The sequence below is a fragment of the Aspergillus karnatakaensis genome (genome assembly GCF_047715665.1).
Source record: "Aspergillus karnatakaensis strain CBS 102800 unplaced genomic scaffold BJY04scaffold_18, whole genome shotgun sequence".
Lineage (NCBI taxonomy): Eukaryota > Fungi > Ascomycota > Eurotiomycetes > Eurotiales > Aspergillaceae > Aspergillus > Aspergillus karnatakaensis.
Window position 1 is genome coordinate 373171 of NW_027395730.1, and position 27597 is coordinate 400767.

The window sequence follows — 27597 nt, forward strand, 5'->3', positions numbered from 1 at the left end:
TACCTGGCCCTAGGTATCATGCGCAAGGCAACGGCACTGGGTAGACGGAATGGCACTGAGTAAAGTATACCTGGAGTAAGCCACACCTCATAGTTCAGCCGAAGCTCAACCCCATCTAAACTCCCTGCAGACAATTACGAGTTCTATTTTCAGCCTCCCACATCACCAATCGGGATCGCCCGCATGTTGTGTCATTCTCGTGGAAAACCACAACGTGGCTCGATGCAGGTTTCAGGCACAGCCTGGGGTGAGAGGGATGATGGTTGAAGGATTGAACGTGGAGTATGTGTTGATGGTTAGGCTATCGTCGCCTTCTGAGATCTATCTTGGGCAGCTGAATAGAGTGTGATCAGGGTTAGAATTGCATATATATCAAAGAGACAGGAAGGCTGAAGATAGTCTGCATAGCTGTATGCATATCGTTCCTATCGAAAAGAGATAGTAGAAACTCGCTAGATCATTGCATTGTCACGCTTTTCCCACGATGCTGCATCGGTCCTCACTTCTCTCCCTTCTTGCTCTTTCGGCTTCTGTCCGAGCAGCACCAAGCGACAATATCTACGACTACTTAGTGGTCGGGGGCGGTACAGCCGGGCTAACGCTCGCCTCACGCTTAACAGAGAACGATACTATCCGAGTAGCCGTTATTGAAGCCGGCTCTTTCTATGAGCTTGATACAGGCAACATAAGCCAAGTCCCGGCGAACGCAGGCATATACAATGGAAAGTCACCGGAACTCACAAATCCGTTGGTGGAGTGGGGATTTATGACTACTCCTCAAGCTGTATGGTTATCTCCTGCGATGTCATCTAACCAGGTTGTATGAGTCTGACTGGTTCTGAACAGGGCTTAAATGGCCAAAGTGTACATTACCCTCGCGGGAAAACAGTAAGTTCTGTCTTTCTAGATGGCCCAAACCTCTATATCTAACTCCTCCAGCTCGGCGGCAGCAGCGCCATCCACGCCATGGCCTACCAACGCCCCTCCACCGGGTCAATGGACCTGTGGGCTGAACGCGTCAATGATTCTTCCTGGTCATGGGACAATATCTTCCCCTACTTCCAAAAGTCCATTGACTTCACACCTCCCAACAACGATTTCCGATTTGCAAACTCGACACCAGAGTATGATCCTGAGACGCTCTCAACAGGCGGTGACCTCTCCGTTACACATCCTAACTATGCACAACCGTTTAGTAGCTGGATGGCGGAGGCTTTCGAAGCCGAAGGGATTGAGAATGGCCCCGGGTTTACCGGGGGTCATTTGAATGGCAGCGGATGGTTAATCCATACGATTAACAAAGCAGAAGGAACCAGAGAGTCGAGCGAGACGGCGTTCCTCGCACCAATCCTGAACAGGAGAAATCTGATACTTCTTGATCGGACCAGGGTAGAGAGGATCCTCTTCGACGGGCAGGTGGCCACAGGTGTCGAGGCTAGCGATTTGACAACCAACAAGACCTTCTCGCTACGTGCGAGACGGGAGGTCATTATGGCCGCCGGGGCGTTTCAATCTCCGCAGCTGTTGATGGTCTCGGGAGTGGGACCGGCTGATGTCCTTGCTGAGCATGGTATTCCGCTTGTTGCTGATCGGCCGGGAGTCGGCCAGAATATGCAGGATCATATCTTCTTTGGAATCAGTTACAGGGTGAACTTGGAGACTGCGAATTCATTGTCTATCCCGGAGATTGCTGCTCAGGCAACGGAGCTATATGAGGAGAAGGCAGGACCGCTTTCTGCTCCCGGGGGTGACTATGCGGCCTTTGAGTGGCTACCTGAGCAGTTTCGAGGAGGGTTGTCCGAGAAGACTGAGGAAGGTGAGATATATCCAATTCTAATATTAGCCATAATCGCGACGCTAATACAACGTGATAGATCTTGCCGGTCTTCCCTCCGACTGGCCTGAAATCCTTTATCTCGCTCTCCCGGCCTACGTGGGTGACTTCTATAATCCTCTAACATCAAGCCCCAACGACGGCTACAACTATGCAACAATGCTCGCGACGCTCCTGACCCCCCACAGCCGAGGGAACGTTTCCATTTCCAGCTCTAGGATGGCCGATCCCCCACTCATCAACCCTAATTGGCTGGTGGAGGAAATGGACATCGAGATTCTCTCCGCCGCATTTAGAAGACTGAGGTATATCTTGGACTCTGATGCTTTGGCTGGAGTGCGGATTGGTGAGGAGTATTATCCTGGCACCGAGGTCGATGATGAAAACGACGATGCGATCCGAAACTTTGTCAGGGATAATGCGTATACCGTCTCACATGCTGTAGCGACGTGTCGAATGGGGGTTACAGGGGACGAGAAGGCGGTTCTGGATAGTCAGGGGAGAGTGTTCGGCACAGAAAGGCGTGAGTGCTCTTTGATTTTGGTGATATATCTGGATGCTGAATGAGGCTGACTTTCGAATCATAGTGCGTGTTGTGGATTCTTCGAGCTTTCCGTTCATCCCTCCGAGTGAGCTCCTCCTGCCCTCAGGCTCTCAGAGGTTCTAGTACATGTTAAGCTGACGTACTCCTTCCTGCAACAGGTCTTCCTCAGTCGATCATTTGTATGTTCAGAGTCCCTCAGTTTGATACAAAAAGTTCGTTTTCTTTATAGGGTACGACTGACATGCCTTACCACAGATATGCTGGCCGAGAAGATTGCCGATGATATCAAGAGCACTTGGTAGATGTAAAATCGGAGACCGATTGTCTGTTACGTTTGAAGAATTATGATATAGATCTCGCAATTTCTCTTCATACTGTTTTTGGGTCCCTTGATACAATAGTTCTGATTAGTGATTTACATATCCAAGTAGAGTTGGCCTTTCAGAGCTCAAGCTCTTGTGCATATGTAGTTTATTGTCTCAGAGAAGTACAAAGAGGTGTAATGATTGAAGCTATTACCAAAGGTACAACTAGGGAGGTTCTTGAATCAAATATGACCCGCAAGAGATAATCCTGGCATAGAAACAGTTGGCAGAGATTATCACGCTCGTTCTCTTATGTCTACTATATACCATTGTATATGAGCCCTGATGATGGATAAATGCGGTATTCTGCAATTACAACAATTCATCGGCTTTTTTATAAGTCTAATACTAGTCTTCTCGAGCCTTTGACACCAAAAGCTTGTTATTCCGCCTCTTCAGCCTGATATCAATACCGTACTGCCGGAAGAACCACGAGTTCTCGACCTTGTACCGGTGTGGATCAATGAGGTCAAACTGGAATACAGCCAACAGGGTCAGCGATCGCATTGGGACATGTCTTTGAAACGTACCTCATATCTCAATGCCAGGACCGGAACAATCTTCTTCATCTCAAGGAAAGAGATGTGCCGCCCTAGGCAGATTCTCCTTCCAGCCCCAAACTACAGCGTGTTAGCTGACGCATTTGAAACCGAGAGACAGGTGATTACAGTCAGGACACTCGCTTCCAACACCTTCTTTCTCTCGGCATCGACCATCCACCGATCTGGATTCCATTCCTCTGCATCCTCCCCGAATGTTTCTTTATGACGATTGACTACGTAGGCATTCATGCCAACGACAGTGCCTTCTGGCAGGAAGGACTCGCCGACTGTTATCCCACCCTTGGGTACGACACGCTCGAGAGGTAGACAGAAAGGTGGATGGAGTCTGATACCCTCGTTTACACACGCGTCTAGATATGGGAGGTCGCTGACTTCTTTCCAACTCGGGAACGGCTTGCTAAATTCCCCTGATTTTATGGACGCCGCTGAGAGCAGCTCTTCGCGGAGACGCTGGAGACTTGCTGGGTAGGCGAGGAGATTGTACCATATTGTACGGAGCACAACCGCTGTCGAGTCGGAACCGGCGATGATGTTGGAGAATGTCCACGCCGTGACGCACCTGATAGTGTGAACAATAAGACATAGGCCATTATGTATAACCTTCATACAAGAAATTGGTACTCACCATGGTGGTAAACTCGGATTCTGATCTTGTATCTCAAAAAACCTCTCCAGCATATCTTTCGCCTTACGCTTTGATTGCTCATATCCCCCACCCACAGTCGCCTTATTAGTGCTCCAAGTCTCCCTCGCAGCTCGCCGCTCAGCAACATACTTTCCAACAATTCTTAGGATCGAGAACCCGGTCGCCTGTCGACGAAAGAATGACGCGACTGTATTCTTATTCCACAGAAAATCGAGCCAAGGGATTTGGGTGAAAGGCGCAGACCTTTGCATGAACGTCCAAATAGTATCTAGCATATCGTCGACGTCTCGTCCCTGCTCAAGAAATCCGTAGCGCTTCGAGAAAGTCAAGGTTCCCATCACGTCAAAAGCGAAATACTGTAGCCAGTCTGCAAGGTCGAAAGTTCGACCTGTATCAGCGAACCGGCGGTCGAGCTGTTCAATCATTACCTGAATAGTCTCGTCGACAAAGCTCTCCAGTGGGAGAATATTGGTCATGGAAAATAGCGGCGCAATGGGTGATTTGATCTTTTTGTGTAGGTTCTCATCACGGGTATTGAAGACGGCTGGTAGGGCACCGCCAGTCTTGGTGTAAGGCATCAAGGTGCGATAGAATTCGCCCTGTAGCGGCTTTTGTCAGTTTTTGGTGTACAACTAGGCAATGATCTTGAAACTGCACCTTGGGGAAACCAGCTCGAATTGGATATAAAGTTGGAATTCTGGCGGGATTGGAGAGGGAGACCATGTTGGGCCCAAATTGCACGACTTCGCCATACCTGTCGTGCATTTCTTGGTGTATCTCATGGGCGCGCTGTGTCTTTACCCAAGAGACTCGTGGGTAATTAGTTATCTTGCAAAGAAAGGGTCCAGGGATATGTCGGAGGCGAGAGTAGACAGCCACTAGGTGAAGCGTCGCAAGACAAACGATAAAAGAAAGAAGATAGACCGTGGTAGTGCCTAGGTCATGAGAGGAAAACTGGAAATACATCGTTGTTAATCCGATCTGGGCTGCTAAATCTTGAAAGACACTGATCATGAGCTCTGCACGAAGGAATGGGGGTGTGAGATGAAAATAGCACAAACGACAACAACGGCTTTGCATGTGTAGTATACCCATGTGGACAAACCTAGCTCATTTCGACATTCCAAGGGCATCACATTTGGCCAACTTGGATGCAAGCCATTCATGGTCCCGAGTAGGGAGCCAGCAGTGGCGGCACTGGGTGCATTGACGAAATGCACCGAGTACTCACGCCTACAACAGGCATGCAGCTTCTGAAACGTTCCATTGAGACCTGGGATTGAGGTACATCGGACCCCTGTGACTGTGTCAGCCACTGAAATATATGGTTCTTACTATTGCCTTGGTACCTTGAGGACATACAAGGCTCTATATCCTTCAACACCCAGAGCAGAGCTTGCCTCAACGCATACCTAACGAATCAACATGCCATCATCGACTGAGACTATTTCCGCTCAGGCGGATAGAAAAGTGCTGGTTCTGTTCGGTCCTCAGAGGTCGACAATTCGTGGTGAAGGGGTGACAGAACTGGCATCAGCTATCCTCCAAACCCCCGGCCTTGAGTTTCTCCTTGATGAGCTGAAGACCCTGAAAGAACTCTGGAAGGGCATTGTTGCAGGTTGCCCCGAGCTGTCAACGGTTCCGGGTGGCGAGGCCCTCAGCCAACTGTGGCTGCTCTTTAGCGGTCGCAGTGCAGCTGCTGAGCTGCAACAAGCGCCCGCGAGAAGCATCATCTTGAACATCATAACCGTTCTCTCGCAGGTTTTGGATCTTTGGCATCATGCAACAACGGATCTGCGACTTGACTCGATCCCGACAGGCGAAGTCATCAAGGGTGGTGGGCGTGTAAGCGATGTCCAGGGATTCTGCATCGGATTCCTCACTGCAGCAGCAGTTGCCAGTTCCGGAAGCCAGCAGGCGCTGAAGCGAAACATCGCAGTTGCTCTTCGCTTGGCGGTTTGTGTGGGAGCGCTGATCGATCTCGACACCATCGTCTCTTCCCCCGCAGTCTCCATCTCCGTGGATTGGAAATCTGAAAGCCAGAGCGAAGAATTGCGAAGGATCATTGATGGATTCACTGAAGTAAGTCTCAGAAGGTCAGTATGAACTATTTTGGTGCTAACTCGGTAGGCCTACATATCTTGCGTGACCGATCAGACGCGAGTCACAGTCACTCTGCGACCGCAGGACCTGACCCAGCTTTTAAAACAAGTCTCCAGCGCTGGGCTGGCATCCCAGGTCATCGCGCTCCAAGGACGATTCCACCGTCAAGAAATTCACAATAAAGTCGTCAACAACGTGCAGCAGCTATGCCGGCAAGACAAGCGCTTCCAATTACCTGATGCTGTCGACCTAATTTTCCCATTGAGATCAAGCATCAACGCTACACCCATTTCAAGAGGTGCATTACATGATGAAGCAATTCGGTCCATACTGCAAGAACAGTGCCAATGGTACCAAACAGTGCAAGAAGCAGTGGCAGCGTCGGCTAAGGGGCCAGACTTTATTATATCGGTGGGTTCTGAGATGGCCATTCCTCGAACTATCATGAAAACAAAGCAAGCAAAGGCGAGCGGACTTTTGAATGGTATCCCGGCTTCTGCAAGCACTGATAGCTCGTCGCCTCTAAAGACTCTGGGTGGTATCGACTCAGAAATTGCACCCGCTATTGCAATCATTGGAATGGCATCCCGTTATCCTGATAGCGACACTGTTGAAGACTTTTGGGATTTGGTGCAGTCTGGTCGCTCGGCTGTTCAGCCGCTGCCAGAGAATCGTTTCAGAGCGTCGCAGCTCCAAAGAGAGCCTAAAGGCCCCTTCTGGGGCAACTTTCTTCGGCACCCTGAGCACTTCGACCACAGATTCTTCGGAATATCCGGTCGCGAGGCAAAGTCTATGGATCCGCAGCAGAGACTTGCTCTCGAGGTTACATACGAAGCACTCGAATCCGCCGGATATTTTGGCTTGCGGAGCTGTGGAAAAGAGCAGCTTTCGGAAGTTGGCGTATATTTAGGAGTTGGATCGGTGGATTATGGTGACAACGTTGGTTCCCACAATGCAAATGCCTTTTCCGCGCTCGGCACTCTTCGGGCCTTCATTAGCGGTCGACTAAGTCACTACTTTGGGTGGTCGGGCCCATCGATTACCTATGACACGGCCTGTTCCTCTGGATTGGTGGCGATTCATGCCGCGGCGAACGTGGGTTGCTCAGAGATCGAGCCATAATTTGCTAGCTGCTAATGTCTCACAGGCACTTAGAGCAAACGAGTGCGCCATGGCTCTAGCAGGAGGCGTCAATGTTATAACCAGTCCAGCCTTATACCAGAACCTGGCTGCCGCATCATTTCTCAGTCCTACGGGGGCTTCCAAGGCCTTTGATGAACGTGCAGATGGCTACTGTCGCGGCGAAGGTGTAGGTGTGCTAGTTCTAAAAACGCTCTCCAGGGCACAGAAGGATGGCGATTCAATCCTTGCAGTCATTCGAGGATCTGCCGTGATGCAGGGAAGCAACCGCACGCCTATTGCCGTACCATCACCCGACACCCAGGCTGCACTGTACAGAAAAGCTCTGGCCATGTCAGGTGTTGAAGCTTCGGATGTTACTTACGTTGAGGCACATGGAACAGGTACTCGGGTAGGTGATCCTATTGAGTGTAATAGCATTCGAGAGGTATTTGGTGGTCCTCGACGAAACACTCGTTTGTTTGTCGGCTCCGTGAAGGATAATGTTGGACATACAGAGTCAGCGTCTGGTGCGACGGCCATGATCAAAACGGTCCTAATGATGCAGAAGAATATTATTCCGAGACAGGCCAATTTCATCAAACTCAATCCAAAGATTGCCCCATTATCCCCAGACTGCATGGAGATACCCCAGCAGAGCCAGCCGTGGCTCGCGGAGCGGCGCATAGCAGTCGTGAATAATTATGGAGCTGCTGGAAGCAATGTCGCCATGGTCCTTGAGCAACATAAGACGAGGAGTACGACAAGAAGAATATCCTCCCTCACTTCCGCAAGCTGGCCTTTTTTTATCTCTGCTCAATCAGTTGAAAGCCTACTTGCATACTCTTCTTCTCTTGCGGCCTCTTTGAACAACATTCAGAATGACTTCGGGGACGGTGCAACGATGACACTGTCCTATAATTTAGCCATGAAGCAGAATCGCCAGCTCGAATATGCCCGGATCCTTTCTGCTTCGAGCCTTCCAGAGCTAGTAACGAGCCTTACCTCAGCCAGCGTCGAGGATGTACACAACATGGCACAGCAGAAGCGTCCTGTGGTACTCTGTATTGGTGGCCAAAATGGTATCACTGTTTACGTAGATTCCCATCTCTACTACGGCTCTTCTCTCTTCCGACATCACCTGGTAAGAGACCTATGTATAAACCTATAACGGATGATAGCTAACGAATGCTCTAAAAGGATGACTGCGACAGTGCGTGTCTGGAGCTAGGACTACCAACTATTTTCCCCGATATTTTTAGGTCTGAGCCCATCAATGACCTTGTCAAACTACACTGCATGCTGTTCTCCGTGCAATATGCGTCCGCAAGATCATGGATAGACTCCGGCCTCAAGGTCGATACGATTATCGGGCACAGCTTTGGGCAACTCACAGCTTTAGCTGTTGCAGACGCTGTTTCCCTTCATGACGGTTTGCGGCTCATCTCTAAACGCGCCCAGTTGATACAAGATGCATGGGGTGACGAGACTGGTGCCATGCTTTCCGCACAGGCTTCCTTGGATACTATCGCCAACCTGATTGGAGAGGTCGAGCAGTCTATCCCACTAGCGGTGGATATTGCATGTGTTAATGGCCCCAAATCTGTGGTTTTGGCGGGAGATTCGTCGTCCATGGCCTTAGTGGAGCAGCGGCTTCGGAAAGAGGGCATAAAAACAACTCACTTGGCAAACACACATGCGTTCCACTCGAGGCTGGTTGAGCCGATTTTGCCCCGTTGGAGAGACGTGGTACAGGCTTGCCACTTTCAGCAGCCGTCGATCAAGATTGAAGCATGCGCTGATAATGAATACTGGAGCTCCAGCAACTTGCAAGAATATGTGGTCCAACACAGCCGGAAGCCAGTGCTGTTTTACCAGGCAGTGACACGAGTTGCTGCTCTCCTGAAACATTGTCTCTGGGTAGAAGCCGGATCCTCCTCCCCTGTGATTTCTCTCGTTCGCAACTGCCTCAACACTGAAAAGAGCCGTGACATCCTACAGGCCCTTGATCTCCGTGGCCCTGATGCCACTTCAATGTTGTCTCGGGCTATATGCAATCTATGGGCGGCTGATGCCAAAGTACAACACTGGTGCTTCCAGCAAGACGAGTCCCACTGGATCAACCTTCCTCCATATAAGTTTGAGAAATCGTCTCACTGGTTAGACTATGTTCCTCTGGCTGCCTCATCAACTACACCCAGTACTTCAAGCCAAACGGTATCTGCAAAGACACCAAGAGAGTTGCTTGAGGTAGTAACAAAGGGAGCGCAAGGGTTTGATCTTCAAGTGAACTATTCTCATCCAATGTTCACCTACTGTGTGGAGGGCCACGCCGTGCTTGGACAACCGCTGTGCCCAGCTTCAATGTACGTGGAGCTGGTAACGGAAGCGGTCGATAGGTTGCGGCAGCTGAACGCATCGGCAGGTGTGGAGGTCCGCGGGCTCAAGATCTTGTCACCTCTCTCTATCGGAGCTCGCACCATTTTAATTCGACTGTCCCAAATCCCAGATGAGCGAAATACATGGGAGTTTACTATTGTAAGCCGCCCTGGGGCTGACGAGCTGGGGCCGTTGACCACACATACCACCGGCGTAGTCTCGATAAACAATAGCAACAGCACGTTGCCCGCAAAAAAGCTGCATTCGCTTCGGCGTCTGGCTGATCCAATGAAGGTTTCGTCACTTTCCTGCTCTGCAGATTCGAATATACTTCAAGGAAAAAATATCTACCGCTCGTTTCGGCAGGTTGTCAATTATGCAGCCTATTATCAGGGCGTCAAGCGCATTGTGTCCAAGGATAACGAGTCTGTCGGTTCAGTTCACCTTCCGCACGGACAAACCCCTGGTTTCCATACAACGAGGGTCGACCCCGTCTTGCTGGATAACTTCTTACAGGTTGCTGGAATCCATGTCAACTGCCTCTCTGACCGTACCGACGAAGAGGTCTATATCTGCACACAGCTTGATGAACTTGCTATGACAGACTCATTTACATCTCGATGGCGAGAGATTCCGACATGGACCGTATACTCAACTTTTGAAAGGACCTCTGACAAAACCTTGTCCAACGACATTCTTGTGTATGATGCTGAATCCGGGGAATTGATGGTGATGTTCATCGGCGCTACGTTCCGCAGTACATCAATGAACTCATTGGCAAAGATCCTATCAAAGCTCAATACAAATGCTCAAGACGCACCACTCGTTGCTTCTAATCGCGCTATCCACGGGAGTACACAAGCTCCTCCAGATTCTCCAGGCTTTATTTCCACAACTCCCGCTAGCCAACTTATTGCAGGCACCAACCAACACGAATCGGTTGTATCAGTTGGGAAGTCCGTCATGAAGGTTCGCGAGCTGCTCAGCTCAATTCTCGAAATTCCAATCAGCGAAATCCTCGGTGAATCCATATTAGTCGAGATCGGAATTGATTCCTTACTGAGCGCGGAGATTCTGACCGAGATTTCAAAACATTTTGCAATTACCATTTCACCATCGAACTTTAACTCATTGAAAACTGTATCTTCTATTGCACAGTATATTGATCAGAACAAGTCGTCGACCACTGCAAACGACCAAACTGCATCTTCAGCACCGGTACTCAACGGGACAAATCGACCATCGTTGGCACTTTTGCAGGTGCAAAAAATGTTCAGTGATCTTCTAGAGATTCCGACAAGCGAGATCAAAGCTACCTCATCGCTCAACGACATCGGAATTGATTCACTCCTTGCAACAGAGGTGTTGAGTGAGATCCGGACACGATTCACTGTAACGACCTCGACAGAACAGCTTCAAGGCTTTAAAGATGTGGCAGCTTTAGCAGAGTACCTTCAGCCGCGGTCTTTGACTGATGAGGTGCATGAGACTCCCACCGAGCAGAGCATTGATGAACCAGTTTGCGACATGCAACCGTTAGCATCAATTGCAAAAGAGGAGTTTCGGACCGCGCGACAGGTTGTGGATGAGATATTGCCAGTAACAGGGTTCTCTGGTTTTTCCAGCAATGTATTGCCACTACAGAAACAGCTGGTTGTTGCGTACGTTGTCGAAGCATTCGATGACCTTGGCTGTTCTTTGAGAGCCTTACACCCAGGCCAAAGGCTTCCGGACGTTACTATGCTTCCCCAGCATAATAAGGTAAAAAGCCAGATCTACCATATATTAGAGGACGCAGATCTTATCTGTTTGGACTCAAGGGGACACCTTGTTAGAACCATGACTCCTGTCCCCCAAGCCGGATCCGAACAATTACTTACAACCATTCTTTCACGATTTCCTCAACATGCATACGAGCACAAGCTCCTTGCTTCTACCGGCACCAAGCTGGCCCAGTGCCTCACCGGAAGACTGGATCCATTAGGGATTCTGTTTGGTAGTGCGGACGCCCGCTCTTTAATGGAAAATGTCTACACAAACGCACCGATGTTCAAGACAGGTACCATAGTGCTAGCACGATATTTGGAGGAGGTTTTCGCCAAACTTGACCATCAACACCACCAAATAAAAATTCTTGAGCTCGGTGCTGGTACTGGAGGAACAACAAAGCATCTGATAGAACATCTCCTCAAGATAAGCGCGGGGCAGCCATTCGAGTACACATTCAGCGACATTTCACCTTCGCTTGTTGCTGCGGCGCGCAAGAAGTTTGCTCATTATAGCTTCGTGCAATATGCTCTGGTTAATATTGAGCAAGACCCGCCAACTGAGCTGCTCGATCATTACGATCTTGTCATCTCCACCAATTGCATTCACGCTACCAAAAACCTAGTGGCGTCGTGCTCAAATATCCGAAAGCTCCTTCATTCAGATGGATTACTGTGCTTGATCGAGCTAACCCGGAACTTGTTCTGGTTCGACCTCGTTTTTGGTCTACTGGATGGCTGGTGGAGATTCGAGGATGGCCGACATCATGCCTTGGCTAATGAAAACTTATGGAGAAAATATCTTGCCCGCTCAGGATTCCGCTGGATCGACTGGACAGTTGGGAAGTCTGAAGAGTCCAACATCCTCCGGCTCATTACAGCTTCAATGTCGGAACCTCTTGTTCTAACCGAGACTGTGGAGTTTGATAAAGTAGACGGTGTGCGCCTAGAAGCGGACATATACTACCCGGACGACATTGTCACAAGGGAGGGGGCCCTTCCAGTCGGTGAGAGTCAGAGCTTCACTTGCGGAGAAGCAATCACTAATAGCCTTAATCGCCAGCCCTCATGATCCACGGTGGTGGTCACATCATGCTATCTCGCAAAGATATCCGCCCTGCGCAGACACAAATGCTTCTTGACCGAGGATTCCTCCCAGTCAGTATTGATTATCGTTTGTGCCCCGAGACCACCCTTCCCAATGGTCCAATGTACGACGCGTGCACTGCGCTATCGTGGGCACGAACTGTGTTGCCGACAATCCCCCTTCGGCGCTCTGATGTTCGGATCGACCCTAACCGCGTCGTTGCCGTCGGATGGTCGACTGGAGGCCATCTTGCAATGACCCTTGGTTTTACGGCACCCCAACGAGGGATCAGACCACCAGACGCTATTTTGGCTTTTTACTGCCCTCTTGACTACGAAGACTCATTTTGGCGACAACCCAATTTCCCTTTTGGACGCCAGCCGGATCCCTCGAAGCAGGCCGAAATCCACCAAACAGGGCTGTATGACTATCCTATTACAGCTTACAACCCTCCTACACACAGAAAAGCCTTAGGTGGATGGATGGATCCTCAAGATGCACGATCAAATATTGCTCTGAACATGAACTGGAAAGGGCTTGCCCTGCATGTTATTCTGAACGGACTTTCCGAGTCCGATTACTACGAATCGCTGCCAGCACCGTCAAAGACGCAAGTTCAATCAATCAGCCCCCTGGCGCAGATAGTAAATGGCATGTACAGCACCCCGACATTCATCATCCACGGTACAAAGGACGATTTGGTTCCTGTCAGCCAGGCGGTGCGGACGTACTGTGCGCTGCAGGAGTATGGTGTTACCAGTGAATTGAGAATTCTCGATGATGCGATACACTTGTTTGACCTAGGAAAGATTAAGGGGGACTGGGCGACGGCAGTGGAAGAGGGGTATAATTTCTTGCAGAGAGAGGTGTTCTCCCCGAAGTCGGAAGGGCTGGGATCATGATTCACATGTACTCTGGTCTCTTGTGCAACATACGCGGCCCATCCGGCCCATTCCTATTGGTCTTTGAGGATGCAACGACTGTAATCGTCTTCGTGCTTGCTTGTGTTGAAGATTGTATTCTGGACGGTGTTCCTGGGAGGCTGTCATGCCTTGAGGCTCAATAGGGTTGCTTGCTGTTCAGAACCACATAACCAAAACATCGAGTAGTTTGAACTGCTATAGCAAAGCCTCCACCAACAGAGGCTCCCATCAGTAGTTAAGCTTTTCTCACGAACTAGAAGCAACCTCCCCCTCGCTCAAGCGTAAGCCTCCTGTCATGCCATCCACTCCACCTTGCCACGCGAAGGTGATACTCTGAGTAATGCCCCACGCGAGATCTACTAATAGCCTATTGAGCTTTTTTTCGTCTCTAGATCTAGCGGTGAGCAGTTCACCTCGATTTTGTGTATGAGACAGCCATCCAAATAGTAATACAGCGGGATCATCATGCCTCGCCGTTCATCCCGGGGCTGACGTGCAGATTAACCCTTTCTCGACACTGAACAAGGGGCTTAGTTCAAAAGTGTGCCCGAGTCATTCTCTGCCATTGTCAGTCTACTAGATACGTAAGTGCAAAGGGGGTCGTATACTCTCCTCCGTATGCACATGTCCATGCCATCCTCGCGAACTATCTTGGATACGAGCTCCTTGCATAGTCACATTCCACAATTGTTTTAGCCCCAAACCGTCTACATGTCAATCCTACACACCCGATTACTATCAATACATTGGCGCTTTCTCTATGAGGACCAAATCCCGAACCATAGCCCGATCAGCAGACCAGCCAGCGTCACACAAAACAAGGCTGAGCCATCTAAGCAATTGCTAAGCAACGCCATAATCTAAGATCCTTCCAGAACTCAGCAGTCGAAGCAGTCTCCGCGGACTGTGCTGCAAATCAACTACGCGGCTTGTTTTGTTGTCGCCTCGCACAGGGAATGCGCATGGGAAATAAGGTGACACAGGGGGGCCTGACCAGATCAGTAATCGGCTTTTGCACAATACGGTGAGAGGCGGTATTAGCAAATGCCTAAGGCGATAGGATGCGGGGGAGGCGCAGGCTTATCTTGGTATATGGCTTTTTATAGAGAGGGAGTTCGCTCAGCCTTGCTGTCCAGCACTGGGGATAAAGCCCATCGCAGGGTCATCGACTAGTACTCAAGTCAGAAACAAAATGACCCGTGAACGAAGAAAATGGACCGCCGAGGAGGATACCCTTCTGCAGAATGCGGTCCAGGCTGGTTCGTCACTCATTCTCTCTCCCACTATCACCATCATCTGCATCGTCACCCACGCTCTGACATTCGATCACAGCAATAGCAAACAGCCGTCCCCTACTCTGGCGCGAAATCTCAAAAGCCATCCCAACCAGGTCAAACAAAGACTGCCGCCGGCGGTGGTGCAACTCTCTCTCAACTTCCCTGAACAAAGGACCCTGGACAGAGACCGAGGACGAACGACTTTGGAATGCCGTTCAGAAACATGGCCCCCGATGGAGTCTTGTGAGTTCTGAAGTGGGCAGTCGCAATGCGGATCAGTGTGCGAGTCATTGGGGGCAGACGCTGAATCCGGAGATTGATTTTGGGGATTGGAGTGCGGGGGAGGTACGGTTGTTGTTCCTTTATACTTCTAGGAGGGGTTTGGCTCGGAATCTAGCTGACCTGTACAGGATGAGAAGTTAAAGATGAGTGTGGAGCGACACGGCACGAACTGGTCGACGATTGCGAGTTTGTATTTCCCGAAAAGAACGTCGTTGGCATTGCGGAATCGGTTTAATGCGTTGGATGCGAGGGGTAGAGAGGGCCAGAGTCAAAAAAGGAAGTCGACTATCAGGGTTGCAAAGAGGATCAAAAGCAGCAGATCCAGTCCGTTGCGCAAGAATGGCCTTCCATCCGGAAGATATCCAACGATTCAGAAAGATGATGAAGACGGCGAGCCTGGCGGTAACTACAACTATCAGTATGACCGACACGAAAAGGATTATGATAACGAAGAGTATGAAGACTCATCCAGTGGATCCAGCGTCGACCGATACGAGGACTCTATACTCTCTGTAACCAATGGCTCTGGGGTGAACTCCAGCACAGACACGGCGTCAGACCCAGCTAGTTTCTCCTTCTCACAATCTCCTCTGCATGATCCCATCCCATACCTTGTGCCGGAGTTGAACTTTCCCAATGATTTAACGTGCTGGGATAGCATGATGGAACTAACGGGGTTGGAGACAACATTGGGCCCTCTGCAAGACTTGGACATTACTGCCTGCAATGGTGAGTTACTTCTACGACATTTAAAGACGAGACACTGACTTCAAATCAGCATCCTTCCCCTATAGTTCTCCTACAGCTGATACTGAGCCCCTTGAGAGTGATCAATCGATGCTTGCCACGCATCGGATCTCTATTGATGTGGAGTGTACCTCGCAACAATTGCCAGAAATTATGAGCAGTGTCATTGCAATAGGAGGTAGAGTAACGATGCGGTTGAATCATGAATGTCCTGACTCTGGTGGATAAGTAGTATAAAGGTATGAAGCAATCAATCTAAGTGAAACGTCTTGTCTTGTCGACCCCACTTCAGCTTCGTCTTCAGCTCAGCCTCACTTGCCCCTCATCCTATAACTACCTCTAAATATCTACGAGGATACTATCCTTCATAAACTGCATCATGGAGTACGTCGAAACCGCTCAAGATTCCCCCTTTCCCCCAGCTCAAATTCCCGTCTTGGATCCAGAGCCATATGACGGGGTCGACTTTCTCTCTTATCCCGAGAGCAAAGGGTGGGACACCAACAGACTGCTAGCTGGTGACTTTTCAGAGCATGAAAATCCAGCCGCTTTTTTGCAGAACTGGCTCTTCTTTGGTGTATTGCACGAGGTATTTGGCCCGATTGACCAAGGGGGAAAGCATCAGTATGTTGCCAACGGGGAAGTCACCGTTGCCTTTCTCGACGAGCAGATTCTCCAGCTATCCAATTTCATCACCGCCAACGCACAGAATGGGATCAGCGATGAGGCTCTACAGATTGGTCGTCGCATCGAGACCTGTTTGCAAACGGTCTCTCGGTTCAGTCGGCTGGCAACATGCGAAGAGGATCCACGTCTCGGGTTCGCTGTGTGGCCTCTATCCGCTGAAATTGACATGTCTATCCGTGCTTTGAGCCAGCGGCTGGCGTGGAGCTTCTCTGTCGGGGCGCTGAATATGGTATTCAGTGCTTCGACTGGTGGGTTAGTCTTCCCTTGCGCTTGGCTTCCACTCAAACGGATGCAAGAGGCTGGATGGTGTCCCAGTGAGATTGCTTTGGTCGGAGAGACATTTACTTCAGCGTCGGCGTACTATACCTCCCAGCTGGAACCACCTCCATCCGCCAGAGAGAAAGACCACTCGGCATGCACTCGGACGACATGCGAGGCGCGGCAGCTCAACGAAGAAACTTACCGGACTGCTCATGCACCTACCACGCATACAGCAGCCGATTGCGACTGCCTCCATCACGGGCCCGCCATCGAAGAAATAACTTCAATCATTGATTCAGGGGGCGTTCCACTACTGTCTATTACACCAAGCAAGAAGGAGCCATCTCTGAAGATTTCTGTCGAAAAGTACACCGAGGGGAAACGCTACATTGCCTTCTCGCACGTCTGGTCCGATGGCCTAGGGAATCCAACTCATAATACCCTTCCCCTCTGCCAACTGAAACGAATTCAATCTCTTCTCGACGAGCTCGTCGCAGGAATAAGTTCCGCCGACCTTGTCAATCGCCTTGCCTTTCGCGAGCTCTGGAGCAAGAAGTTCCACGGGCCGTCATTGCTCTTCTGGATGGACACACTCTGTATTCCTGTCGCAGAGGAATACAAACCGCTCCGCTCCAAGGCCATCAAGTCCATGAAAGCCGTCTACGAGCGTGCATTTCGCGTTCTCGTCCTCGATGCAGATATTCAATCATTTCCATCAACCGACTACACCCAGGCCTTCATGCGCATCCGCATGTCCGCCTGGATGCGTCGCCTCTGGACTCTCAATGAAGGCGTGTTGGCGAATACGCTCTGCATCCGCTTCTCCGATGGTTTCTTGGACGTCGAAGCGCGCTCGGATGCGCAGCGGAAAGAATCTTACGGGTCCCCGCTGGGTAACATCAAATACAGCTTTGGAACACCCATGCGCGACGCCGATAATTTCCACTGGAAGTTTCGTCTCCTCCGAGTTAACGTCCTGTCTGAGCCCGACCCACGATTAATCAAACGCACAGGTGACCCTCTCGCAAGTCCGGAAATGAAACGATGTTTCGCGATCATGGAGGCGTTCAGTGCGGCGCTTTACCGCACGACGAGTAAGCCTAGTGATGAGATGTTGTGCTTTGCCAGCTTGATCGGGTGGGACATTTCATTGATTAAAGGATTGGAGTTTGAGGACCGGATGCATGCGCTATTGTCCAGTGAGAGGATCCTGCCACAGGGCTTGCTGTTTCTTGCTGGACCGAGGATGAGCCAGCCGGGGTGGAAGTGGTCGGTTAATCGGTTTGCGAACTGCGGAGCGAGAAGGCTAGATGCGAAGTATGATGATTTCAGACTTGGAAATGTCACAGAGAATGGGTTTGCGGTACAGTATACAGGGGTGGCTTTTTCAGCGGGTTTCACGAAGGACCAGGCTGAGAGGGCGATCTTGGACATTGATCTCGGAAACGGAGTGTCGGCTTCAGTCGAGGTCAAACGACATGACGAGGGAGAAGGGTTCGGACAGGAAGCTTATGATGCTGAAGAGGAGGACCTGCATGATCAGCTGTATGTGCTGTTCTGGGATCCATCCTTGTCCATGCCACCTAGAACGCCGTTAGCTGCAGTGGTAATTTCGGGACCGTCGGATGAGAGTCTTGTCAAGGGGGATGTCGTGTATCGATTCGAGTTTCTGGCTTATATGGAGGTTCTGGAGAAGAGGTTTGAAGGAGAGGGCAATGCGGATGAGGAAAAGGGAGCAGTGGCCCCAGTGATAGAGAAAAGGTGGACCATAGGGTAGATTGTTATCCATACCCTATACGGCATCGCAGGAAAGAGCAACGGTCGCACCCTCCTAGGCTTTCTGTAACTTCGGGAAGGTGCGTCCAAGCTGGATGTCGTCCGTACCTTCTTCATCTGGATAGGAGCCGTTCCTTCCTTATACATATTCAGTTCCCGAGTGCATCTATACACTTACTGGTAGCCTATGCCATTGGACAACGATATGGTCTAGCAAGAGTACGACAACATACGTGACCAGGAGAGAGGTGCAGATCTCGGTTTTATAGCTCGTGGAGAGCATGATAACAGATCTGGTTCGTATCGCTCGTCTTGTAATGCTGGTTGTGGTGGTGACGGTAGTATATATTTTGAAGGACTTGACACCCAGCGTACTATTCTGATGCAGAATCTCTCAACCACTCTCACGGTAACTCCTTCCCTATGCAATAGCAGAGTCTCGATTACTTCGTGCCCCTGCATATGAAACGCGAACTGTGGGGAGGCGAAGGCCTCTAGAAGGCCAAATTAGCGTGACTTAGCGTGGCCGCTGTGCTCATCTCTACAACGTAGTTATCATTCTACCTGGCTTCCTATAAATCTGCCAACTCTCAACCATCTTGCCTGTTATGCGAAACCGTCAAATGCCTCAAGCAACAATGGCAACAACAACAACATCAGCCACCGAAACTCTTCCTCCCTCTCGTTTCCTCGACAAGATCGACCGAACCCGCTGGCGACTGAAAAACGACCACGGCCGCCAAACATGGCACTACCTCGAAGACGACGACGCCGCTCGAGCCTGGCCCCAAACCCTCGCCGATAAGTACTACTTAGGGCTTCCTCTTGTACTCTCTTCCATATACCCCGTCACCCTCCATCATCCCTGTCTAACAACAGCAGAACCAACCCGCCCTTCCCACACCACAATCCCCACGCGACGCCATCCAAAACGCATTCACTTTCTTCTCGAAACTCCAACTTGACCCCGGGAACTGGGGCTGCGAGTACGGCGGCCCCATGTTCCTCCTCCCGGGCATCGTCATCGCCTGGGTCGTGACCGAAACACCCATCCCGCCACCCTACGCAACAGAGATTAAGAACTACCTCTTTGCGCGCGCCCACCCGGTCCAAGGCGGCTGGGGCCTGCACGTTGAAGGCGGGAGCACCGTCTTTGGGACAGCGCTGAACTACACAGCTCTCCGGCTTATTGGCGTTGATGCCGAGGAGCCCGTCATGGTCAAGGCCAGAGGGTTATTGCATAGACTAGGCGGGGCACTGAACGGTCCGCATTGGGCGAAGTTCTGGCTTGCCGTGCTGGGGGTTTGTCATTGGGACGTGGTGAATCCTGTTCCGCCTGAAACATGGCTATTGCCTGACTGGGTGCCGCTGGCGCCGTGGCGGTGGTGGGTCCATATGCGGCAGGTATTTCTTCCTATGTCGTTTATTTGGTCGCGGCGGTGGAGTATGCCTGAGACGGAGGTGGTGAGGGAATTGAGGAGGGAGTTGTTTGTGGAGGATTGGGCGCGGATTGAGTGGGCGGCACACCGGAATTCGATTGCTGATGCCGATAATTACCATCCGAAGAGTTGGTTGCTCAATACATTTAACTTTGTCCTGGCTGATATCTGGTGTCCGTATTTCCGTCTGGCGGGGTTTGTGAAGAGGGCAGAGGAGTGGGTGAGTAAGTTGATTGATATGGAAGATGTGAACTCGGATTATGCGGATTTGGCGGCTGTCAATGGACCGTTGAATACGATTGTTTGTTTCATTCGCGATGGGCCGGATGCGTATTCTGTGCGACGGCACCGAGAAAGACTGGAGGAGTTTCTCTGGGTGAATGCCGAGGGAATGCTGGCGAATGGAACGAACGGGGTGATGTGCTGGGACACGGCGTTTGCAATTCAGGCGGCTCATGCTGGTGGTCTTGCTATGGAGGACCGCTGGAAGCCGATGCTTGTCCGGGCGTTGGGGTTTCTCGACGACCAACAGATCCGAGAGAACTGTGAGGATGCCGGTATATGTTACCGACATCAGCGGAAGGGAGGCTGGACGTTCAGCAATAGGGATCAAGGGTACCCTGTTAGCGACTGTATCTCCGAGGCCTTGAAGTCGGTGATACTGTTGCAAAAAACACAGGGATATCCCCAGTTACTCGACGACCAGAGGATCTTCGATGCAGTTGATACGCTTCTCACATATCAGAATTCGTCCGGTGGATGCTCATCGTATGAGCCTCCACGAGGGAGCGAGTATCTGGAGATGTTCAATGCTGCCGAAGTGTTCGGTAGGATCATGATCGAGTATGATTACCCAGAGTGCACGACGGCTGTAGTGACAGCCGTTTCTCTATTCAAAAAATACTGGCCCGACTACCGCCGAACGGAAATCGAGTCCTTCATCCAGAAAGCTCTGAAGTATATCAAAAAGGCACAGCTGCCAGACGGAAGTTGGTATGGAAGCTGGGGAGTCTGCTTCACATATGGGACGATGTTCGCGCTGGAGAGTCTAGCTTCGGTAGGAGAGACATATCACAATAGTGCAGCAGCGCGGAGGGGATGCGAGTTTCTCCTCTCCAAGCAACGAAGTGATGGCGGATGGTCTGAGAGTTTCGAGGTATGTCCGCTCCCTGCACTCGGGAAAATGAAATCACTAACAGAACCCAGAGCTGCGAGAAAGCGCAATACATCGAACACACATCCGGCTCGCAAGTTGTGCAAACCTCCTTCGCCCTCATCGGGCTCATCAAAGCGGAATACCCATACGTTGACCCGATCAGGAAGGGGATCCAGCTGCTTATGGACCGCCAGCAGCCGAACGGCGAGTGGCTGCCCGAGGCAATTGAAGGAATCTTCAACAAGAGCTGCGCGATTACGTATCCGAACTACAAGTTTATTTTTACGACGCTGGCAATGGGGTTGTTTGTCAAGAGGTATACCAAGGGGGAGTATTGATGGGCTGGAGCAGGGCACCGGGTATGCACCATCCATCCATGACCACTGTATGATCAGATAGACCTTTAATAGCAGTAATATCATGAGTCAGTTCCAATGACACTAGTTCTCAAGCTCATGTAGATCTACATCGGACCGAGGCACATATTCCCTGCGCACTAAGACTCCTAGCGCGTGGCTCCACAATGCTATGGATTTTAGGGTTGAGCAAACTGAGTCGCCCTCGCTGACACCGTGCTATGTTGCGAATGACATCGTTGATACAGATACATGCGTATCCTCTACGAATTACCCCAAATTGATGGAACAACGTCTTCCGGGCTCACACCACCCTTGGGATTATGTCTTATCGGCTCCCATTGGCGCGGATGACTTCTGCAGGGACTGACTGGACAGGTAGACTCAATACTCATAGGGCTTGCCACGAGACATGGGGTCAAACTTCGATGTATATCACGTTAGTAAAGGGGGTATGCCGAGAGGTGAAGTATACAACCCCCGCTGGATCTGTGCTTGAGCGACCTTCCGTCATTTTCTGTTGTTTAAGTAAACAGCCAAAATTATACCTACATACTCGCTTGTCCATGTCAACGTATCATCCTACAAGCCATCATGTAATCCACCGAAATGGCCTCCGAACTCACACCTCTTGCCTCTCTGCCCGGCCTCGTCACTACATTCTTCATCGTCAACGTTCTCGTCTTGATAACCTGGCAGGTGATCGTATACCCCTACTTCTACAGCCCTTTACGACTTCTGCCTCGGCCAAAGGTACCACCACTCTCTCCCTGAAAGATGGAATTTTCTTCTCACCAGAGAGTAGAACCGCTTCCCTACTATCACACACCTCCTCAATCCCACCACAAACAGCCTCTCATCCATATACCACGCCTGGGCTTCATCAACCCCCAACGACGGCCTAATCACATACCGCAGTTTCTTCAACCAAGACCGTCTCATAGTCACCTCTGCAAAGGGCATCGCTGATGTGCTTCTGAACAATACGTACGCGTACACGAAACAGCCCAATGAACGGGATGTGATCAGGAGGTTTCTAGGTGAGGGGTTGACGATCTCCGAGGGAGAGGTTCATCGAATTCAACGAAAGATAATAGGATCGGTGTACACAAAGAGCGTTGTCAGGGGTTTTTACGACATATTCTGGCAGAAAGGAATTGAGTTGGTTAGGTGTCTTGAGTGTGATCTTGGAAACGAGGGGGAGACTGTTGTTGAGATAACGCAGTGGGCTAGCCAAATAACGATGGACATCATCGGGCTCGCAGCGCTTGGTCGTGACTTTGGTACTCTATCCGGCACCGGAGATCAATTGTCGAAGGAACTCTTCTCGACGTATCAAGAGATCTTTACGTGGACGCCGGAGAAAGAACTCTTTATGGCATTTAACCGAGTTCTTCCGAGAGGATTCGTGCAGTGGCTACCCTGGGGAGTAAATCACAGGATTGATGTGACCAGTGTGGTGCTGAGAGGCATCTGTCGGCGGCTTGTGAGGGAAAAGGTTGAGGAGTTTTATCGGACAGATGGCGCGGGGGAAGACTTGGTTGCCAGAATGTTGAGGACGGGCAGGTGGGAGGCCGAGGGACTGGTTGAGCAGTTGCTCACCATCATTGCTGCCGGGTATGTTGCTTCCTTCCCTTGTTGCTTGATTCAGAATACTTAATGGAGCAGCCATGAGACATCCGCATCGGCATTTACGTGGACCTGTTATCTGCTGGCCCAACACCCCTCCGCGCAAGAACGACTGCGCAGAGAGCTTATCCAGGGCCTTGACCCTCTCCACGCCGATACCCCATCATCTGAGATTCTATCATCAACGCTCGAATCCCTTCCCTATCTCAACGCCATATGCAACGAGTCCCTGCGCTTCATCCCACCCGTCCCTCTCATCCGCCGTGTTGCAACAGTCCCAACCATAATCCAGAACCAGGCAGTGCCGCCCGGAACGCAAATCCTCCTCTGCCCCCACGCAATCAACCGCAGTCCAGAGCTCTGGGGCCCCGATGCCGATAGATTCAATCCAGATCGGTGGATCAACCCCGAGACTGGAAAAGCGAACAATGATGGCGGGATGGTCAGCAACTACGCGAACATGACATTTTCGCATGGACCCAGAAGCTGTATCGGGCAGGGTTTTGCAAAGGCAGAACTAAGGACGCTCATTGCAGTCTTTGTGTCGAATTTTAGATTCAGCCTTGCGCAACCTGGCGAGGAGGTTGTCCCTGTGGGTATTGTTTCTGTTCGGCCGAAGGACGGCTTGCATCTGAAAGTCGAGAAAGTCACCTCTGGTTGATCGCTTGGAGGCATTGGAAAGTGTTACCAAGCCTCCAGATGTTTTACGTGCCTTTCGCGGCTGTTTTTATGCTACTGGGAAGGAACGATCGGATACGGCGCCGATTGGGAATGAGCGACCGAGGCCATCGCGCCTGCCTTGTCAACGGTGATGGCTTTGTCATATCAGGAAGGCGCAACTGCTACCTCAGGACCCAACGAGAAGGAGCGACTGAGGCGATCGCACCTGAAGAAATGTTGTGATTGTGAAGAATGGCATCCCCGATCGATCAGATCTGATAAGACAGACACCTCTGGTTCTGGACTTATGGAGCTCATACTCTCGTCATCGTGGCGACACCTTATGGTCACCTTATGATCATGACCGGATTATATCCCATCGAGAAGTCTCCTTGGGTTTCTAAATCCTTTAATTATCATCCGCGCTCTTCTTACACTTCATCAAATACAAGTACAACTGCAAAATGCCTCCTGCAAGCATGAACCTCGGAAAGCGAGCCTCCTCACGGGCTGTCAGGTCAGTAACTACACTCTCTCAACTCCAGCAACACATTTTAACCTATTATAATCGCCAACAGCACCCGCAACACTGCCCTCCTCACAATCGCCGGTGTCATCGGCGCAGGCTACGCAACCCTCCGCTATCAGTCCCCTCGCGGAGACCAGGGTCTCGTCAAGGAAGATGATCTAGCAAACGCGACGGGCGCGACAAAGCTCGGCCGATCGAAGATTGTCTCAAAGGATGATGCAAAGGCGATGATGGGGGACCCGCCGACGGGCCATGGGCATATTGGACGGTCGCCGAGGCAGGCATCCAATAGAGAAGATTTCTAGACGAATCTCTGGAACAGACGACGAGGGATTTGGAATTGTATATTAGTGTGTATACTTAGTATTCTGAAAACGGCATGACCGGTTCATTTTAATTTGTTGAGCCAAGCACGACTGGCTACATTTCGTTGTAAAGCAGAACAGGTAAAACGGGCGTGGTACAACATACCCAGCACTGTTTACCTGGGATCATACTTTTAACCATAAAAGTAAGATCCTGAGCTTTTTGTTCGGGCCTAGTTTCGCCTCCACTCTGTCTAACTGCTCTAAAATGGCATCGAACAGGCTATCTAGAGTCTGTTTTGTAAAGTCGAGACTCCCGGCCGCTTCCATCTCATCGAGTATGAACTGCTTCATCTCGAGCGGGAGGTCTGTGTCGTCTTTCCGATTGAAAAGGATTGCCCGTATATTATCGGGGGATGGCGTGTTCTGTAGAAGGTGAATCAGAGGGTACGAGAATTTTCCCTCCGAAAGGTCGTCACAGAATCCTTTTTTGGCCGTATACTGCATAATCGTGAGAACGTGATCTACTTAATAAGACAGGCCCACTGTACCTCGTCTGATACTAGGTTGCAATAATCATCCCGAATCTGGTAGTATCTTCCAAGCAATGTAAAGAAATGAAGCAGCTCCGGGGTATGCTCGGAGTCCGACTCCATCTCCAGCAGTCGCACTACGAGTCTGAAAAATCCACCCGTCTTGTTGTCTACCATAATCAAATACTCTTGTGAGGAGGGCTGCTGTGTTGCGAACCTCCAATGCAGCTCCAGGCCTTGTCCGAATGCGAGTGTTTCCAGCTCGTCTACAATAGTTAGCAGGTACAACTCATTTTGCTCGCATGACGCACCGCAGAAGATTTCTCCACACTCTCTCGAGTGCTTCAGATCATTCAATTGTCGACTACCCTTGACATAAAGATACGTCGCGCTGTTTAGAGTCTGTGCTGCGCCAAATACCGCATGCGTTGCTGGTCGTCCACGTCTAAGCATGGATCCATCTTGAATATCGTCGAGCCTATCTAGTTAGCGAGGTCGGTTAAGATGAGAATTGGCACAGACTAACATTAGACTAGCGTCGAATAGCATGCGCGTGGTGTCCATTATGATGTTCAGGGATTGTCCTGGTAGAGCAAACCATGTTTGGAGACTTTCAATAAGACGAGCAAGGGTCCTTTTCCCGGGTAGTGACCGTATATACTTCCAAGGTGCCAGCACAATCTGCCTCAATTAGTACTATTCGATCAAGTGGGAAGTCTTCTTACCTCTTCAGCTGGAGCTTTGACAAATGGTGCTAGGATATCGGTATCCAGAGTATGCGGCCCGCTCGGGTTCCCGATGGCCTCCGTCGAAACATAGCTGTCTCCTTGCTCTTTGCTCGCGAGGGCTATGGCGGGGAAAGGGTAGTCTGATAATTTTCGTTTTCCATCGTACCCACGCCCCACCAATTGAGCACGGTCCTCGGCTGTAGTTATCAGGTCGTTTCTATGGTATCGTGGAGAGATAGCCTGCCAGTGGTTCATTCCTCCAGAGGCAAGGATGGAGATGAACATGTATCGTCGTAGATTGTGTGAGTTTGAGGTGAATGAGCTCCATGTTTCATATTCTTTCATCAACAAGGCTTCGGCGGAGAGAACTTCCTGCTTCAAGACATTACCCGCTTCCTGTTCGTCGTACCCATAGTTGCTCATCAGGACGGCCATGCCGTTGTGGATAATATCAAGCGTTCCCGCCGAATGATGATCGTCAAATTCCTTGTGAAAGCTGTGGTAATCGTTCGTCAACCCTGTAATCAGATTTAGAAGATCAAGCATGTGGGACACTGAGTTCAACTCTTCCTCGGTGATGCGGATGCCATTTATAGCAGGCGCCAGTGTTGATATCAACCTTGCGTACCATTAGCGCCTTTGCGCTGCTAAGGCTAGGAAGCTCCAGACTGACCTTCCACCGAGACTTAGAGTCCGGTGCGTTTTGTACTCCTCCCATTTGACAGTATGCAGGCTGGATATAGTCTGCGCCTGAAGGCCAGCGTCGAAGACGTCGTACTTGCTTTTGAAGAATGTTTCAGTTCCATCCACTTCGTTCAACAGGTCCAGTAAACTCTGAATATACAGCTCGTTGATCTCAAACTCGCACCGCGAGTGTCTCCCAAGTTTGACTTCAGAAAGGAGCGCCGCTCGTAGGTCCAATGATATTTTTTCGTGCTATTGAAGTCAGCCTCAGCCTCGGGAAGCAGGAACTCTCGACTTACCGACTCCGTATCTAAAGTGTCTGTAGCATCTGTAGGCAGTCAGATATTATACCTGAACAAGCAAACATCGCATACCGTCCCAGAAGGTGATAATATACCCAAACCGGACAAATTTGACCAGTACGTTGGGCGGACATTCAGGAATCAGATAGAGGGGCAGGTCTTGAACCTTCGTCCCTAGCGACTTGGAGACATCTTTCCCCGTAGTTGTCTCCCAGTCGGCTATGGCGGTCTCGATAGTCCCAGAGTAGTCAGTCTCGTGAGACCAAACCCGGTAAGGAAGGGTGTTGAAATGGGCTGCAGGCTTCTCCTTGTCCTGGTTGGGGAATTCAAGATCGTTGAAGAGATACTCTCCAAAGGCGCACGCCATTTCTGTGTCGGTGATTGGGTCTGGCTGGGGTGGCCGGGTGGGTGGCACTTGCCTTTATAGCCAATTTGATGGTGCAGAAGGGAAGCACCTGCAGGTGCCCAGCCTCGTCATCAGGTCGAATGTCAAACGCATGCCCCTGTTGTGCACGATTGAGCCAACGAGGAACTTTACTCTGCCCCCACCATGCAAGGCTTAGCGTGGTGGTCGAGACGGCAAACACTTTCGTCAGCTTCTGGCTGAGTTGGGAGCATCTGCGCCAATCATTCGTCGAGATTCATGCAGCCTGTAAGCAGCCCAGCGGCTTGAACTTGACGCCAAATCGGGTATGAGAAGTTAGTTTTGCGGTGAAGACAGTACATTCAACGTCAAAGCTTGACTGTCAGCTTTACAGAGCCCCTGTTACAGCACTAGCGAGGCGATGGTAGTGTGGGAACGGCAGCGCGTGAGACCTTGAGCCATATAGACTAGCATAGCCTGTACCAAAGCTGCGCTGGGGTTGTGGTCAGACTTCGTTGTGAACAGTGGACATTCTTCCAGAGTACGAAGCAGA

General features: G+C 50.6%; 9 protein-coding genes across 9 annotated transcripts; 7 read left to right on the forward strand and 2 right to left on the reverse strand.

The window, feature by feature from the left end:
* Window positions 1–484: 484 nt before the first annotated feature.
* BJY04DRAFT_227010 (GMC family oxidoreductase) lies at window positions 485–2680 on the forward strand (the record flags this gene model as incomplete). The annotated part of the gene is made up of 7 exons (XM_073718539.1): window positions 485–784; window positions 847–888; window positions 940–1816; window positions 1875–2357; window positions 2422–2463; window positions 2537–2557; window positions 2634–2680. The coding sequence occupies 7 exons, from the start codon at window positions 485–487 to the stop codon at window positions 2678–2680; spliced, it is 1812 nt and encodes a 603-aa protein (XP_073572487.1).
* Window positions 2681–3091: 411 nt separating this feature from the next.
* On the reverse strand, window positions 3092–4675 carry BJY04DRAFT_217167 (cytochrome P450; the record flags this gene model as incomplete). Its single annotated transcript, XM_073715966.1, has 5 exons — window positions 3092–3217; window positions 3274–3363; window positions 3412–3865; window positions 3932–4551; window positions 4610–4675. 5 exons carry the CDS (start codon window positions 4673–4675, stop codon window positions 3092–3094), a joined length of 1356 nt encoding a protein of 451 aa, XP_073572488.1.
* A 702-nt stretch (window positions 4676–5377) lies between these two features.
* On the forward strand, window positions 5378–13308 carry BJY04DRAFT_217168 (uncharacterized protein; the record flags this gene model as incomplete). Its single annotated transcript, XM_073715967.1, has 5 exons — window positions 5378–6034; window positions 6083–7150; window positions 7203–8318; window positions 8375–12326; window positions 12383–13308. The coding sequence occupies 5 exons, from the start codon at window positions 5378–5380 to the stop codon at window positions 13306–13308; spliced, it is 7719 nt and encodes a 2572-aa protein (XP_073572489.1).
* A 1213-nt stretch (window positions 13309–14521) lies between these two features.
* On the forward strand, window positions 14522–15863 carry BJY04DRAFT_217169 (uncharacterized protein; the record flags this gene model as incomplete). The annotated part of the gene is made up of 4 exons (XM_073715968.1): window positions 14522–14588; window positions 14662–14951; window positions 15017–15617; window positions 15667–15863. 4 exons carry the CDS (start codon window positions 14522–14524, stop codon window positions 15861–15863), a joined length of 1155 nt encoding a protein of 384 aa, XP_073572490.1.
* Window positions 15864–15997: 134 nt separating this feature from the next.
* Window positions 15998–18690, forward strand: BJY04DRAFT_227015 (uncharacterized protein). The gene has a single exon (XM_073718540.1). It carries the CDS (start codon window positions 16015–16017, stop codon window positions 18358–18360), a length of 2346 nt encoding a protein of 781 aa, XP_073572491.1. The 5' UTR covers window positions 15998–16014; the 3' UTR covers window positions 18361–18690.
* A 189-nt stretch (window positions 18691–18879) lies between these two features.
* Window positions 18880–21380, forward strand: BJY04DRAFT_186695 (terpene cyclase/mutase family protein). Its single transcript, XM_073710931.1, has 3 exons — window positions 18880–19186; window positions 19242–20954; window positions 21005–21380. The coding sequence occupies exons 1-3, from the start codon at window positions 18968–18970 to the stop codon at window positions 21290–21292; spliced, it is 2220 nt and encodes a 739-aa protein (XP_073572492.1). The 5' UTR covers window positions 18880–18967; the 3' UTR covers window positions 21293–21380.
* Window positions 21381–21919: 539 nt separating this feature from the next.
* Window positions 21920–23600, forward strand: BJY04DRAFT_227017 (cytochrome P450; the record flags this gene model as incomplete). Its single annotated transcript, XM_073718541.1, has 3 exons — window positions 21920–22063; window positions 22116–22927; window positions 22979–23600. 3 exons carry the CDS (start codon window positions 21920–21922, stop codon window positions 23598–23600), a joined length of 1578 nt encoding a protein of 525 aa, XP_073572493.1.
* Window positions 23601–24006: 406 nt separating this feature from the next.
* BJY04DRAFT_38590 (uncharacterized protein) lies at window positions 24007–24526 on the forward strand. Its single transcript, XM_073720261.1, has 2 exons — window positions 24007–24116; window positions 24178–24526. The coding sequence occupies exons 1-2, from the start codon at window positions 24064–24066 to the stop codon at window positions 24431–24433; spliced, it is 309 nt and encodes a 102-aa protein (XP_073572495.1). The 5' UTR covers window positions 24007–24063; the 3' UTR covers window positions 24434–24526.
* BJY04DRAFT_186697 (bifunctional terpene synthase/polyprenyl synthetase family protein) lies at window positions 24007–27060 on the reverse strand. Its single transcript, XM_073710932.1, has 8 exons — window positions 26753–27060; window positions 26678–26706; window positions 26368–26630; window positions 25692–26313; window positions 25493–25647; window positions 25278–25444; window positions 24985–25232; window positions 24007–24934 (listed from the first exon to the last, which is right to left on the reverse strand). The coding sequence occupies exons 1-8, from the start codon at window positions 27045–27047 to the stop codon at window positions 24620–24622; spliced, it is 2094 nt and encodes a 697-aa protein (XP_073572494.1). The 5' UTR covers window positions 27048–27060; the 3' UTR covers window positions 24007–24619.
* Window positions 27061–27597: the final 537 nt, after the last annotated feature.